The sequence below is a fragment of the Anastrepha ludens genome, chromosome X, assembly GCF_028408465.1.
Source record: "Anastrepha ludens isolate Willacy chromosome X, idAnaLude1.1, whole genome shotgun sequence".
NCBI classification, from domain to species: Eukaryota; Metazoa; Arthropoda; class Insecta; order Diptera; family Tephritidae; genus Anastrepha; species Anastrepha ludens.
In genome coordinates this window covers 30,774,933-30,792,489 of record NC_071503.1, presented here as the reverse complement: position 1 = coordinate 30,792,489, position 17,557 = coordinate 30,774,933, and the positions used below count along the sequence as shown (strand labels likewise).

General features: G+C 40.9%; 2 protein-coding genes across 2 annotated transcripts; both read left to right on the top strand.

Annotated features, from left to right (window-relative positions):
- Nucleotides 1-1,630: 1,630 nt before the first annotated feature.
- LOC128869884 (uncharacterized) lies at nt 1,631-2,218 on the top strand. Its single transcript, XM_054112481.1, has one exon. It carries the CDS (start codon nt 1,631-1,633, stop codon nt 2,216-2,218), a length of 588 nt encoding a protein of 195 aa, XP_053968456.1.
- A 180-nt stretch (nt 2,219-2,398) lies between these two features.
- Nucleotides 2,399-6,789, top strand: LOC128869883 (uncharacterized). Its single transcript, XM_054112480.1, has 3 exons — nt 2,399-2,998; nt 3,095-4,692; nt 6,048-6,789. Exons 1-3 carry the CDS (start codon nt 2,399-2,401, stop codon nt 6,787-6,789), a joined length of 2,940 nt encoding a protein of 979 aa, XP_053968455.1.
- The last annotated feature ends 10,768 nt before the right edge of the window (nt 6,790-17,557 follow it).

Sequence of the window (17,557 nt, the reverse complement as noted above, 5' to 3'; positions counted from 1 at the left end):
ATTTTATATTGTTTATTTATAAGTAGGTATGTAGTATACTTTACTGTTTCTCGCTGTCGCTATTTCTTTACCTGTTTCTATTTACTTCCGAGCATTGACTTTATTTCTACAGCTATACCTACTTTCCGTTCTTCCTATTTCTTTTTACTTAACTGCAAACTCTCTCTAACTCTCCACTGTTCTTCCATTTCCGCTATTTCTCGTATCTTAGTTTTAGGCCTAATATAAGGACAGTACATGTGTAATAAACTCCACTTTTTGGAATTGTAATCGGAAGAGTGCGGTGTTCCTTTTAATTACGCGGCGTTACAGGCAATATTCGCTTTATTTCGCGCTTCCACTCTAAGCAAAGTGTTTTTTAAAAAATTTAATATAATACAATACCTATATCTTCTCAAACCAGTGAAGAATTTTCATGGCGCCCGAGCAGGGACAGTAGTGCGAAAGTGGTAAATAGTGATAGTGACAAAAGACCACAAGTTGGCAATTTGTGCACGCAAAATATTTAATAACTAATATTTAAATTAAATAACCAGCCGAATAAATAACTAAAAGAATATTGCCTGCGCGGTCCGTTCACAAGCAAAACAAAAGTCGTCTCGCAAACAAAAAATAAAAAATAACAAAACAGACAGCAAAACTAATATATGTACATACATATGTATATGCATATACAAAAACTAGTGCAGTGACGTGGAAAGTGCAGTAACCGACAAAGTGCACAGTGACAGTGAGCCCCCAAAAACCAAAACAGAAAAAAAAAAAAAGAAAAATTAATACATCTATCAAAAAAAAAACAAAAAAAAAACAAAAAAAGTTAAAATTATTTGAAAAAAATTGTTTAACATATAAATAAAATAAAATATTTATAGCCAAAAAAGTTAAAAAAAAAAAAAAAAAAAAACATATAGAACAAGGGGAGTGAAACTGTGGAGCTATCAATCATATTCACCAACTGTTCACCACCAATATCCACCGTACATAGGACATCGAGGGAGGAATGACCTGCAACTGCGTGGCCTGCCAAAGGGAAGTTGAAGCTGGAAACAAACCAGTCCACAGTAAACAGGTATTGAGTGCGAAGAATTGAAGCTAGAAATTGGCTTTGTGATTGACCGAAATTATTACAGTTGCTAATAATCGTCTCACAGTACAAGGGCTTCAATTATTGGCATCTCGTGTATCCACTTCTTATATGCAAATAAACTTATATACTTATATATATACATATCTATATACATATACATATACTGCCTATGAAGTGAAAGATACAGTGGGACCCGAGGTAGAGGAACTTGTTTGTCGCCAAATAATTTGCGAGTACTATTTTTCGGTTTATTTTCGGGACTTTTTCAAAAAATCAAACGAAATTGCGGTTTGTTAATCAGCCACAATATTTTCAAAAAAAAAAAAGATTTTTTTTTTTTCGACAATACAAATTTTGTTTGAGCAAAGACTCAATTGTTCGCTGCTTATTTTCGTCTCGTTTTCGTTGGTTCTGGTCAAGTTTCAGCTATTATATATTTCAGTATTTATCGCTTTCGTTTTCGTTTTCGTGCTGACAAACTTCCAGAACCGTTTTCATTTTACAAAAGCCACAGGCTAAGGCAGCGAACTTTAATCTCAAAACATGAGTAAACCAAAGTCGGCTATTTCAAGTCTCTCTCCAAGTAAGGAGATGATGGACTTAAAGTCTTTAAAGCGCCAGAGAACTGTTGCAAAAACCAGCATAGTGCGCATAAAAACGGGTCTCCTTGAAAAGACCATGTCGCTAGATCCAATCGAATTGGAGTGCCGACTCGACATATTGAACTCCCACAGCGAAAAACTCATGAAATGTCAGTCGAAAATTGAGGAAATCGACGAAGAAGACATTGCCCGTGGAGAGTTAGAGGACTTAATTGTAGAAACAAAGTCCATTATAAAGACCATTCTGGCGAGAAATAAATCGTCAATTGCCGAAACATCTTTTACTGCACCTCACAGCTCGCGACTACCAAAAATGTCGTTACCTACGTTCAAAGGAGAATATTCCGAGTTTAAAAACTTTATGAGTCTGTTTGAGAGTTTCGTGCACAATGATCCCACAATCCCGGATATTGAAAAATTTAATCATTTAGTATCATGTCTATCCGGTGAAGCCTTAGGCAAAGTGAAGTCCTTCCAAATGTCGGAAGAAAATTATCCAAAGGCGTTGGCAAGTTTGAGAAAGGTTTAAGACAATAAATGCCTGATATTTTTTAATACAGTGTCTAAACTTTTTGAATTGTCAAAAATCCAAAGGCCTTCTGCGTCGTCTTTGCGATCAATGATTGATACAGTGTCTGCAGTATATGACTCCCTTTTATCGCTGGGTGACGATAAACTTATTTCAAATGCGATGTTGATTCACATAGTCATGTCGAAGGTTGATCCCACTACTCGGTCAAAGTGGGAGGAGCAACTTGACTATGATAAGCTGCCGCTTTGGGCTGAGTGTGAAGCTATGCTAAACAAGAGATACCAGCATTTATCAGCTGAAGAAGCTTCCTCATCCCAACAAAGGCCAAATAATGAAGATACGCGGCAGAAAACAAAAAATCAACAACTGCGACACTCAAAGACAACATTTATCGCGACAAATTTCAAACTGCCGACTTGCCTTCACTGTGGTTCCAAGGACCATTATTTGACAACTTGTCCAAAATTCCAAGCGCTTACTGCACTTAAAAGATTTGAATTAGCAAAATCGATTTCCCTGTGCATAAATTGCTTGCGCAAGGGACATACGGTCTCAAAGTGCAAAGCAAATCGCTGTGGTGTATGCAACCGTTCGCATCACACTATGGTGCATCAATATCCGATCTCCTTTGAGACTGAGCCGCAACCTTCGACGTCACAGGCCATGCATATTAGCAGCCTGCCTGACCGAGTCATGTTAGCTACAGCCGTAGTTAATGTAAAAGTCAGCTCCAGTGTTTACGTGCAAGCGCGAGCTCTACTTGACTCCGGTTCTCAAGTAAACTTTATGACCGAAGAGCTTATTCAGAAATTGCGAATCCGAAAAGAAAAATTCGCTCTAAATATAGTTGGAATTGGCAATTCAAATAAAAAGGACCAAGGCAAGCTTAAAACTTATATAAAATCGAGGATCAACAATTTTGAGTTTTCGGCGGACTTTTGGGTAATGCGTTCGATATCAGTCAATCATCCTGATCGGACTGTAAACACAAATGGCTGGAAAATCCCACAAAATATTGAGCTAGCTGACCCAAGTTTCTACAAATGTCAGAAAATTGACATACTTTTAGGAGCTGAAATATTCTTTGATCTGTTATCGGTGGGTCAGATCAGAACCAGCCCAAGGCAGCCAACGCTGCAAAAAACTGTGTTAGGCTGGATAATTTCAGGCAAGTATGCCACAAATAATAGCTCCAGTGCCCAAGTAAGTAGCACATTATGTCAATTTGAAGAAAGCGTTGCTAGCATTGATACTACAATCCGAAAATTCTGGGAATTGGAAGAAATACCTGCACAAATAAATTCCACACGACTGACTCCAGAGCAGGCAAAATGTGAGGAATTTTTTTCGAAAACCACACAGGTTTTACCATGTGGAAGGCTTCAAGTCAGACTGCCTTTCAAACCCGACCGTAAATTACTCGGTCATTCGTATGAAACCGCAGCTCGGCGGTTTCAGGCGCTGGAGAGAAGGACGCTGAAAGATCCAGTACTTCGTAAAATGTACCTGGACTTCATGCAAGAGTATCTCGATTTGGGGCATATGAGTCCAACAAATAATCGACTCCCGAGTGAGCCGCACTATTTCATTCCGCACCAGTGTGTGTTAAGGCCGCAGAGCACAACTACCAAGTTGCGCGTAGTTTTTGATGCTTCGAGTCGCACATCAACACAAGTTGCGTTGAATGAAACCTTGATGGTCGGGCCGATCGTTCAAGAGGAGCTTTTTTCGACCCTCCTTCGCTTCCGATTGCACAAATATGCCATGACTGCCGACATCACGAAGATGTATCGTCAAATATTGGTGCACGAAGACGACAGGAACTTCCAGCTCATAGTGTGGAGACAGGATCCATCGGAGCATTTGCAAATTTTTCGATTAAACACCGTAACATACGGCACAGCGCCTGTACCATTTCTCGCCACACGGTGTCTGCAAATGCTAAGCGACAAAAATAAAGCCAAATATCCACTCGGTTCCAAAGTCATTCGGAATGACTTTTACGTCGACGACCTATTAACAGGATCCGACAGTATAGAAAGCCTCACCCAGATACAACAGGAAGTAAATATAATTTTAGAATCGGCAGGCCTGAAATTAGCAAAGTGGTTTTCCAATCATACAAGCTTATCGGGTAGTGAGAGTCTCCAAAAATTATTGCAGCTCAGCGATACCGACTCCACCAAAACGCTGGGAATCCACTGGCAGCCGAAAGATGACATTTTTGGCTTCATTCTGGAAGATAATTTTAGCGAGCTGCGAGCAACTAAACGTAATATTTTATCAGTTTCCGCTCGCCTCTTTGACCCTCTTGGTTTATTAGCCCCGCTAGTTACCAAAGCTAAAATCTTATTACAAGAGCTTTGGATTCGAAAGCTAGACTGGGATGAGTCGATTCCATTGCGGCTTGACACTAGCTGGCAAAACTTTAAAGCCAATTTGTTGCAGCTTTCATCAATTAGCATTCCTCGGTATGTAAATACAGAGTCGAGTGCCAGCTGCCAAATTCATGGCTTTTCCGACGCTTCAATAAGAGCGTATGGCTGCTGCGTATATATACGTAGCCAATCCGCTAGTGGTACGAAATGCACGCTGCTTACTTCAAAGTCTAGAGTAGCTCCGCTGAAGACTAAATCTCTTCCGCGTTTAGAGCTCTCGGCAGCCCATCTTCTTGCCAAATTATGGTCAAGAATTTCACCAATGTTGAGTCGACCAATAGAACAAACAATTTTCTGGACAGACTCCGAAATAGTTCTGCATTGGACTAAAACGCATCCATCGTCGTTGCAAACTTTCGTCGCAAATAGAGTGTCCGAGGTCCAAGAGTGGACCCAGAATATGTCGTGGCGTCATGTGCCCACAAAACAAAATCCAGCGGATCAAGTGTCTCGGGGTTGTAACGTGGACGAATTGGGTAATTCAATATGGTTTAGTGGTCCACAGTTCCTAGAAGACCCTGCTACATGGCCAAAAAATGTCAACTTCAGTCTCTCTCCAGAACAAGAAGCACTCGAGAAGAAGAAGAACGCAATTACGTTAACCGCAATCTATGCCACAACAAATCCACTTCTCGAAATAATTGACAGGTTCTCATCTCACAGAAAAGTGCTTCGGATTTTCGCTTACATACTCAGATGGCTTCGAAAAATACGAGACCGAAAAGCAGAATCTGAAATAATACCCACGGCAAAGGAATTACAATTGAGTTTCCTTAAAATTGTCGAAATAATTCAACGTTTTGAATTTAGCGATGAAATAAATAAATTATCGAAAAATAACGTACTTCCCTCAAGTTTACAGAAATTAACTCCATTTCTGCATGAACACTCGGAATCATCATTATCGTTTAAATTGATTCGAGTAGGTGGCCGTTTATTAAACGCGTCAATCCCCTATGATGCTAAGTTCCCTTTGCTATTACGCAAAGACTCGCACTTTGTGAAAGCATACATCCGGTTCCTACATTTTCGTAATCACCATGCCGGTCCAAAGGCATTGGTAGCGCTTCTGCGAGAAAAAATATGGCTGATAAATGCTCGAGAAGCCTGTAGTCGAACTGTAAGAGAATGCATTCACTGTTTTCGTTATAAGCCAAAATTACAAGGTCAGATCATGGGCAATCTACCCGCCGATCGATTACGCGCCCAACGGCCCTTCACAATATGTGGGGTAGATTACTGCGGGCCCATTCACATAACCTTAAAATTCGCGGTCGCCCTCCCGTGAAAATGTATATTGCCATTTTCGTGTGTTTCGCTTCAAAGGCAGTTCATCTAGAACTTGTAACTGATTTAACTGCTGATAAATTTATTTTCGCTCTCAAAAGGTTCATTGGGCGCCGAGGGATGCCAGCCAAAATATACTGCGACAACGCGACGAACTTCGTGGGAGCAGAGAGGAAGCTGAGGAAGCTCCGGGAAGCCTTTCTGGCACAGAAAGAGGAGATTCTCCAATACGCCGCCGACGAAGGATTCATCTTCGCCTTCATACCTCCGAGGGCACCCCACTTCGGCGGCCTGTGGGAAGCAGCAGTGAAGTCGGCCAAACATCTGCTGGTGCGCGCCGTAGGCAACGCGCTGTTAACCGTCGAAGAAAGCGCAACGCTTCTCGTCGAAGTAGAAGCGGTACTGAATTCCCGACCGCTCGCACTACTCAGCAACGACCCCAACGACGGCGAGGCGCTAACGCCGGCGCATCTACTAATCGGTTGCCCCTTGCGAGCTTTGCCACCGGAGAAGGTACCCGTCAACCTCAGCCGCTGCTTAGAGAGATGGCAGCTTGTTTGCTCTCTCAAGCAACAATTTTGGCGCGCGTGGTCGAAGAGCTACCTTCTGGAGCTTCAGCAGCGCAACAAATGGGTGCACCCGCAGCCCAACGTCCAACCAGGCCAACTCGTCGTCGTCCACGAAGACAACGTACCCCCGCAGCATTGGGTGCTCGGTCGAGTAACCGCAACCATTCCCGGAGCGGACGGCAAAATTCGAGTCGCAGACATCACCACTAGGTCGGGTGAAGTACGACGCCCTATTCACAAACTCGCCGTGCTGCCGGTGGAAAACAAGAATTGAAGGCTGTTGGATTCCTTCAAGGTGGCCGGTGTTAAGCCAGATTCTGGCAAACTATTATATTGTAATAGAATAATGTAACGTAAATTAGAATAGAATAAATTAAATAATATTGAATTTAAAAATTCAAATTGTATTAAAGCTTAATATTAATTTTTTTTATATTGTTTAAAAATTGAAATTGTATTAAAGCTTAATATTAAGTTATTTTATATTGTTTATTTATAAGTAGGTATGTAGTATACTTTACTGTTTCTCGCTGCCGCTATTTCTTTACCTGTTTCTATTTACTTCCGAGCATTGACTTTATTTCTACAGCTATACCTACTTTCCGTTCTTCCTATTTATTTTTACTTAACTGCAAACTCTCTCTAACTCTCCACTTACTGTTCTTCCATTTCCGCTATTTCTCGTATCTTAGTTTTAGGCCTAATATAAGGACAGTACATGTGTAATAAACTCCACTTTTTGGAATTGTAATCGGAAGAGTGCGGTGTTCCTTTTAATTACGCGGCGTTACAGGCAATATTCGCTTTATTTCGCGCTTCCACTCTAAGCAAAGTGTTTTTTAAAAAATTTAATATAATACAATACCTTTATCTTCTCAAACCAGTGAAGAATTTTCACTTGTCATACATTATGTTTCATAGCAGTGGGTCCATAACCTATCCTTGAGGAACACCTGCTAACACGATATACTCCTCAACGCCTTTGACCCTTCTAAACCTCAGTTTACGGTCCGAGAAATAGCTCTCAATTAATCTGATTATGTAACCCTATTTTTGCGAGGGTTTCTAGTATACGCTGCCAGCAAGCTGTGATAAAAGCATTTCTAACGTCCAGAGTTACCACAGCCCATAGTTACCACAGCGCATTCTTTTCTCCCGCCGCGTCATCTCTTGCCTTCAAGGGCTTCTGTTGCTAAATCTACCACGCATTTGATAGCATCCACTGTTGAGCGGGATTTCCTGCATCCAAACTGGTATGTGGGTAGAATACCTTTGTATTCAGCGAAAAATGACAATCTGTCGCAAATAATACTGTTCCACTGTTGAGCGGGATTTCCTGAAGCCAAACTGGTATGTGGTGAAAAATGACAATCTGTCGCAAATAATACATTCCAGAATTTTCCCCATTGTGTCTAGTAGACATATTGGTTGGTAAGGCTCAGTTCGGCAGGCTTTTTGTTACCCTTGGGTAAAAGCAAAAGTGTTTGCTTCTTCGACCTCTTTGGGAAAATGCCTTCGTTAAGGCAGGTTTGGAATACTGCTAGAAATATGTCTGGACGTTTGGAGATTGCTAATTTTAGGGCTCTATTTGGTATACCATCTGAACCTGGAGCTTCTTAGACTTTATTTTATTACACGCCGCTTGGAGCTCTTGTTCGGTGAGACGAGGGATGTCACCTGCTTCGTGTTGTGTGCAGGATGGCACAATGTTTTCAGATCTTTGAGGAAACATAGTAGTAACAATTTTGCGCAGCCTTATTGGACAAGTAATTTGGGGTGTGTGTACACTTTTCGCTTTGGATAATACCACCCGGTACGCAGTGCCCCAGGGGTTGATATCAGTCTCCTTACAAAGCTTCTTGAAACTTTCTTGCTTGCTAGTTTTAATGGCTTTTTTACCGCCCGGCTGGTTGATCTAAAATTTTGAACATTTTGAACAAAGTCAGGTCTCCTCTACTGCGCTGCATCTTGCGTTTAGCGCGAAGACATTGAGATCTTAGTGACTTTATGTTTTCGTTCCACCAGTAGCATGGGTATATGTGCTGTCGCATTACCACCTGGGCATGAAGACATCACAAGCTTCTCTTAGTCCTTCTACTAGGAGTTTCGTCCTATTCTCGGCAGAACCAGCAGAGGGTTGAGGTTGCTCAATCATATATTTTAGGGCTTCGCTATCTAACTTCTTGTTCTTCCGATTCGGACCTGTCGATTTGGGTGCAATTTTAATCCTTCTTTCAGTGATGTCCCTTATGATAGCTTGATGGTCGCTGTGCGTGTAGCCCACACTAACCCTCCATTTGATCTTTTGAGGAAGGGAAACATTTGCCAGGGTAATATCTATGACTGACCCCATTCCCATCCTACGGTAAGTGAAAGTTGACCCATTATTTAAAACAGTAATATGGAGAGGAGCGAATGCTTCAAGAATCATCTCTCCTCTTTTGTTTGTGTGCCGGCTACCCCATTCAGTTGCCCAGGCGTTGAAATGGCCCGCTATTATTAAAGGCGATTTCCCACCAGCTTTCAGTACAACGTTTTGAAGAAGCTGTTCGTACTGCACTATAGTCAAATTGGGTCTTGCGTAGCAGCTGATGGGACTGATTCCATTTATTTTGGATCGCACGAACCCTTCACCAGCACTATGATTCTCTTGGAAAGCGAGCCCTCCACAAAGCCAAATGGCCGCGCAGTTTTTGTTGTCAGAGGTCCATGTGCTGTGGTTTTCACACCTGTAAGGCTCACTTATAATGGCAATATCTGCTCTAATTTTTTAAACTCTTTGTTATAATAGGTCTTGAGCGGCCTTAGGGTGCTTAAAATTTATCTGAACAATTCTCATTTACTTTTATTTGTTAGAGCTCTCCTGAATGCAGTGCACCTATAGCTACCGCTAATATGGTTGATGTTCTCCCTTTTGTCGGTCTCGCAGAGCACACATTTCGGGCTCTTTTGGGAATCCTTTGCGAAGTGACCGTCAAGACCACATTTCCTGCACTGTTTAGATCTATCAAATTCGCTAGTACAGTTGCTCGACATGTGGCCGTATTCTAGACATCTATAGCATTTTTGTAACGAGGTACGTTCTCGTAAGCATCCGTTTTAGTGCCCGCATAGGCTGCTCGGAGTGCAGTTATATCTGCCAACTCCACATCGCCAAAAGCAGGCAAAGATTTAATCGCGTTGTGCACCTCATCCTTGGTAGATTTTTGGCACGATTTTGTCAGTTCGATTAAGAGATCGCCATCTTGAGTCCTTCTTATTTTCGATACTGATTCAGCGAAGTTTTTGAGAATTTCGTCGCTTTTCACTTTCTTGGAAATGTCAGCGTAAGAACTTTTACCCGTTTTTTCAATTATTATGGCGTTGGGTCTTACTCTTCGCGTACTTTTATTACTAGCTTGTTTGGCCTTTTTTGGGTTTTTGTTTTTTACCAGTGTCCACTCGTTTGTAGGCTTTGGCTGGACTGGGTGAAAAGAAGTTGGTACATGAACTTTTCCCAGCGGTTGCATTTTTCCCACTGCTTCGGTTTTTTTTGTTTTACTTGTCGGAGAAACCTCACTGCCATCCTTTTGGCGTCTAATCTCTGTGGTAATTCTTGGCCTGGGAGATGTTTACGTGCTACTCTCATGGCGGGGTATACCGCTAGAGTTGCAACGACACATTTACTCGGCACCCCGGTGGTAGAGGGATTTTTTGCTAAATATAACGTCCCGCATAGGTTGATAGATGGTACGGCGCTTTCCTTCGACTTCGTTTAGCATGCTCACGAGGGCTCTTATTTGTTCCCCCAGCTTGCTAAACGAGTATTCTGTTTCCAGATATTGTTTCTGCGCTGATCTGTTAGCGGGTGAGCCAGCACACGTAATGCTCTGTGGCTCACCAACTCGGCAAGTCTGAACCATAGGAGATCTTGCCGGTGAATGAGCCAACCGTGAGCTTTTCTTGAAGGGATCTATTTCCTCCGTGGCAGCTTTATGAGGTGTGTGTATGTATGTATGTATATATGCTGCGTGCACTTGCCACAGCAAACAATATAAAACTTCTCAAGAAATCCAGCGCACATTCATAGCCACAGCATTGCGAAAAAAACTATGAATTACATATTAAGCGTCAACAAAATTGTTTCATAATTTACAAATTTTAAGGTCTTTAAACCACTTTTTAGGTCTTTGCTATGAAGTAGTACATTATTATTGGATATGTGAATTTTAATGTTCAAGAGGAAACGTAAGTATAAAATTAAAGAAATAAAAAATACATATTGACTGAAAAATATTGCTTCAAAAATTTGCGGTTTTGGCTCCTATTGTTATGAACAGCGCAGAAGCATCAATATTCAATATATTTGGCACTTTGGGCTGCATCTGAAGGCTGAATATATGTACAGTTACCTCCACATAAGCCGCATTCTGATTTTAGAGTAAGTTTCTAACTTTACAGATATGTGCATATATTTTTGTGCACTTTTTATCAATTGGAGAACTACATACATAAAGTAACATACTAATTAATTATTTACCTACTATCAAAGAACATTAAATAATTGTTTCGAAGTTTTATCCTAGTATCGAAATGTCCGGGACAGAACTTTTATATAAGCTACTTGTTGCTGTCTTCTGCATCCTATTGTACGCTCACGCGCGGGCTAAGCGTATACCAAAGAAACTTCAATAAAAATATGTATTTTATTAGTATCAAAGAGTATTACAAAGTTTTATTCTACTTTACACAGCGGTTGTACCCCGGCTGAAGCTTATCTGCTTCAAAAGGGCTATTTACTATATAATATATCCTTATCGCTAAGTTTTAGAGTATGCAGAATGCACACTGTTGCTATGGATAAATTCAAGGAGTTTGAAATAAATTATTACTTTTTACTATATTAAATTAATTGAGGTGACTAAATTATTGTGTTCTTTGCCAACTTCTGTTATAATTATTAGCTGTGAAAATATTTTATGCTGGGGCTTTTTCATATAGGCTGTTTATAATTTTTTGTCTGTTGTTATTTTCTATTAGTTGGTTTATTCTCGTTTGTACTTCCGCTACATCGTCATGATCAGGTGTTCCTATTATCAATTTTAGTCCTGTTCCTAAAAAAGCTAAAGCTCTTTTACTTATTCGATGTAATATCTGAATTCTAAGAGATTCTATTTTATTAATTAAAACACTAATTTCTACATTCTGTTCTAAGTTATAACCGTCTCTGATTATTCTTTGGTATGGTTCAAAAATTCGAGTTATGTTTGAGATAGTATAAATAATCCTGTTGATTAAATATATAGGATCTATGGATTCTATTAACATGTAATCATTTTTCCTTCTAGATTCGTAATATTATACACCTTATTAGCCGCATAGGTTGGTGCGTAACTACCATTCGGAACTCACAGAGAGAACGTAGGTGCCAATCTCGGTGAAACACCAAAATTAAGAAAAATTTTTTCTAATATCGGTCGCCCCTCGGCAGGCAATGGCAAGCCTCCGAGTATATTTTTGCCATGAAAAAGCTCCTCATAAAAATATCTGCCGTTCGGAGTCGGCTTAAAACTGTTGGTCCCTCCATTTGGGGAACAACATCAAGACGACCGCCACAAATAGGAGGAGGAGCTCGGCCAAACACCCAAAAATAGTGTACGCGCTAATTATATATATATATACATATATATCAGCACACAATTTATTATAATTATTAGTACTTTCATTTTTATGTAATTCGAGTATTATCTTTATGTACTATTTTATCCTTTATTCTTCCGTTGTCTGTTTTTACAATATTTTTTCGAAATTTATTCCTTGATTTATCCCTGAAATGGGTTTTTGTAAAGATGATATCTGCTGGTTGTTATTCGATGCTTTTGTGTTTTCCTATTCTTTGTTCAGTGATTTCATCCTTATGATGTTTTAGTTTGTCCTGAATGTCAGGATGCTCCCATTGGTTAAAGAAAAAAAACAACAAACAAAAAAAATAATGTCCTCTTGTTTAATTTTTTTATTGTTTTGCAAGGATATTAGTTATTTCTGTTTACGTGCTATGCACTCGTTCTATCATACTTGACCGTTTGAATGATATGGTGGTGTAGTTACAGGCGTTAGATGTAGTCTACTAAGGAGCGTTTTTGTTTGAATGCTAGTGTAGCATGCTTCGTTATCACTTACAAATGTGTGTGCGTTCGGAAAGAGTATTTCATCCAAATATTTGTACACTTCTCTTTTTGATTGTATTTCTCTCAAATAGCAGTATTTTGAGTAGTTATCCATTGTGCAAATATAAATTAATCTGTTCATGTAAAGTGTATCGTCGTGTATGTGATCCATAATTGAGGCTCTTAACATGTTAGGCACAGACATAGATCTCAACAATAAAACCAGAATAATCATCGGTGAGGTAGGTAGCAGCACGGTAAAACGCTCTGTCAACAGGGAAACCCCTCAGGGAGGAGTCTTATCCCCTCTGGGTGGTTGGTTAGAGTGGTGATTCATCCAGAATGCAACTACCGCTTCCGCACCATTTTGTTGCCTCATCCTCGTTATTTTAGTTAGAGTTATTTACAGCAAGACTATATCGAGTAAGTGCGGTTTATGAACCTTATTAGGTTGTTAACATCTAAGCCAGACAGTTGATCGAGACTCTCGAACAGGGGTTGCCCAGGGTTAACATTATATCCTTCCATATGGCAGGGCATTCACAGAGGAAATGGAAGATTGCTTCCTTTTTCTCCGGTTGTTTACAACTATGACAGTATGTTTTGTGAGGGATGCCCATTTTGGCTGCTTGTTCTCCGATAGACCGGAAGCCAGTTATGACTCCCGTTAGTCTACAGGCGTCCCGTCGTTTCATGTCCTGCTGATTTTGCATTTTGTCTGGTCTCTCCATCTACAATCTGCAATTCGAAGTTATTTTAGGGAAATTACATTCTTGACTGCACCTAATGGTGTGAATACCGGTACTGCAAGAACGCTATTCCTGGCAGATCCCCCTCTTGCCAGTTCATCGGCTTTTCCGGTGTCCCGGGACCCTAATTAAGGTCAATTTATGGTTTTCACTTAAGATGGTGAAGCTATTCCTACTTTGCTCCACCACTTTAGAGGTTGTTGTAGCCGAGCCCAGTGCCTGGATTGCAGCTTGGCTATCCGAAAGAAAAGCGATATTCCCTTAAAAGAGAAATCCGTAATTAGTAGCCTCCAAGCTTCCCCAACTGCCAGTACTTCCGCCTATAAGACACTGCTGGTATTAGGGATACGCACAGATCTTTCAATTTCAAGTCTATGAGAATATATACCAGCTCCAACACCACAATCCATTTTACTGGCATCTGACTGAAATCTACATTGACAGTTCTAAGATGAAATCTAGTGTAGGAGCTGGTTCCATTCAGAGGCGCTCAACCTATTTCAGTCAATTCGACTTCCAAACTATGCCAGCATTTTCCAAGCAGAACTCTTAACGATAACAAATCACTAAAACTCTACAAGGAAGTTGGTGCAAGAGAAGCTATCTTCTCAGACAGCCAAGCAGCTATAAAGGCCTTAAACTCCAACTCCATTTCATCCAAACTAGTCTTACAGTTTAGAGAGGAGCTGGAATTGCTTAGTCATTGGTTTGAAATCACTCTGATATGGGTTCCCGGTCATAGGAACATACGGGGTAATGAGATAGAAGATGAGCTAGCAAGAAAAGGTTCGACACTAGAAAGAGCAGAGGCAGTGGCAGTCTCCAACCCACTCAACACATTAAAAGCATTCATTACAACAAAAAACACGTGGCTGTCGTACAAAATCCAAAGGACGAATGATTTTTTAGGATGCTTTCGGCCAAATAGCTCACGCATCACTGCAACCCTTACAGGCCATTGGAAAGTAGGAGATCACGCAGCTGGACTCAACCCTTCAATCCTATCTGCAGAAGCTGTCAAGCGGAAGGGGCGAAGGAAAGTCGTTTCCACTACTTATGTGAATGTCCAGGGCTAGCTAGGGCACGGCTCCGTTCCTTCGGTAAGCCTTTCTTGTAGCAAATTAATGAGATCTCTGACATCGAGATAAAGAATTTGCTGTTATACTTGGACCTCACTAAATGGATATCACGTAGAACAAAAAAAAAAAAAAAAAAAATAAAAAAACATCATCACACGAGGACAGTGATAGTAAAACGTTTCTGGTCACTATTAAGATTATTTCAGTGGAAATACTCAGCCACTTCAACAACATGTGTAACCTACTTTATTTGGTATGGGTTTTTTCGAAATGGTATTTTATTCGGATGTCTATCATATTTACAATTTTACAAATTTCACATGTGTTTGTTGGTGTTTTTGCGATGTCATGCATATGAGGCCAATCATATTTTTCCTCCATATCTTTTATATTGTTTCTATAATATCTATGTGCTCTATTGTGTACTTCTTTTATAATATTAGTTTGTCTTTCAGTTTCTGTTATATCTTCTACCAGTGCGTTCGTTATGATAAATTTTACTGCGGGAAATTCCTCTTGTATCGGTCTCTCAATCTGGTGTAACAGTTCTGTAGTTGTGAAAATTGCATTTAGTTTATTTGGTTGTATGACCTCTTCTAAATTATATTTTAGATTTTCAATATTGGAGAAATATAGTGTATGACGTAAGTTATCAAATATTTGTCTGGTATGTATTTGAATTAGATTACTAGTGGGTTCTATAACGATTTGAATTTTAAAATGACGGGCTATATTGTGAAAGTAATGAGTTCCTGTCCGTTGATAACTGATTAATTTGTGTCACCCACTACATTTTGTGTACCGGGTTTATAGATTATTTTCGCACCGTATTCTTCTATCAAATTTTTCTTATAAATTTCTTGTAATAACCCGCTAGTCCTAGGAAGGATCTTAATTTATTTAAATAGTTGAATTTTTTATTGTTTCAATTTTTTGTAGGTCTATAGTTATCCACCCGGAGGTCCACGCTCCTTCGGGATCGGGCGGCTAAGCTGGGCTCCAGGCCACCGGGGGGGTCGGAAGGTTGCAGATCGCCGGAAGGCCTGCAATTGCGGGGTAGTTGTGAATAAGTTTTAACAAATAAGCAACCCCCGACAAGGAGCGGCTGAAACAGAGGACGCGGTACAAAAGCTAGCTAGTCCGATGAAGTTTCAGTGACAAAGGCGAATAGACACCGCCTTTTCAAAATTATGTGTCCCCTTCATCATGCGTGGGCATGATAAACATACAAAAACCCAGAAGCATATGACTCAAAGCGAGCGGCTCCCTGGTCAGCGTCTGCTCTCCAAAGTAGAGCGGCTGTCTCCACATCATCACACAGAAATTGTGATGAAACAAACGAACTTGGCAATGAAACGGATATAGATTTTAACAAACGTTTTGGATTTGATGATTTTGGGCTCACGGCTGCAGCAGTCTGTTACCTTAGTACACAGGAGTGAAATCCTGTGGAAACGGCTCTCAGGTAAATGTTGTAGACCGCCTCCGTCCTGTTAAACCCGTGGCGGGTCTTCAAGTACGTTCGAAGCTACGTCGCCATTAAGTTGGCGGTACAGGCTCAGATGAGAAATTCCTGACTTACGCCATCATGGCTCTGAACGCAAGGTTTTGCGTCAACCCTTCGCGCGGCCCCCCTGCAATACATAGATAACCGCGGGGAAAATGCGGCAACTGTACATCGAACAGAGATAGCGGCATGAAGCGAAGACCCTTATAAACATGAACGCACTAACAAAAACACAACAGATAAGCAAACTACAGACGCCATTGCAACAGAGGGGATCACCTGGTTACGAAGGCCTGGAAGCTTTCAGAAGAGGAGGGAGGAAAAATCGGACTCAACGAGAGGGTTGACGCCTCTCTGTTACCATCCTTACCAGAAATAAACCAAAAAGATGCACTAAACACCCCTACTTATGAACAGGGCCTGCCCTCCGAGAAAAGTTCACCAAAGCAGGAGTTCATAGCAAAGATGAGGACAGGAGAAGAGGAAGCTCTCATGAAGTGCCGCCTCACGCTAGGGAAAATGAAACTGGCAATGTTGAAGCAGATATAAGTATCGCCGTAAAAAACGGTGTATCCGAACTAAACGAGCTCTTCGACATTATTGAAAGCCTGAGACGAAACTGGACTAAAGCGGAACAAGAAGCCAAAAAAGTAAGGACGGTGAAACCAGCAGAAGCCCAAAGTGACCCAAGTAATTTGATCACTCCGACGGCTGTATCATCGAAACGGGCGGGCTCGAGTCCGGCAGAGCAAGGGACGGGGAAAAGTATGTGAGAGTGGCAAAACTGATTGGAAAACAGTGACTAGAAAAAAGACGAAAAAACAAGACGTAGAAACACAAATCAAGCAGAGACCTCAGACAAAAAAGGACGAAAGGAAACCCAAACAGCGGTCGGAAGCAGTACTCTTCAAACCAGCGGAAGGGCGAAGTTACGCCGAAGTTCTGCAAAACCTCCGCCAATATGTTAAATCAGACAAGAACCGTGTGGAAGTTCGGGCAATAAGGAAAACCAAAACGGGCGCACTCCTCCTTGAACAAGACAAAGGTATAAAACTAGGACCAGAGTTCTATGAAGCTCTGAGGAGCAAGATGAAAGATATCACTTCCGTAAGTGAGCTGAAAAATAAAACAACAATAGAGATACAGGACCTAGATTCACTGACTACAGCAGACGAAGTTGAAACGGCCGTTAACCAATTATTAGACGAGACCAACGAGGAAACCACTGTTAAACTATCAGCACCAAACAGCCGAGAACAGCTAAAAACGTATGTGACGCTATCATCAGAAAGCGCAAACAAAATTCTCCAGAAAGAATGCGTTAAAATAGGATAGATCAACTGCAAAATGAGACTCTGCATTGACAAAAAGAAATGCTACCGGTGCTTTGAAACCGGACACTTACAATGGGTAAAGGACTGTGTATACGATGCGGGAAGTCAGGACACAAAATTAAAGAATGCAGCAGCCCACCGGATTGTTCTATATGCCGAAGTAAAGGTGTTTCTGACACAGGACATATGCTAGGCTCAGTACGATGTGCGGCCTACAATGAAATCAT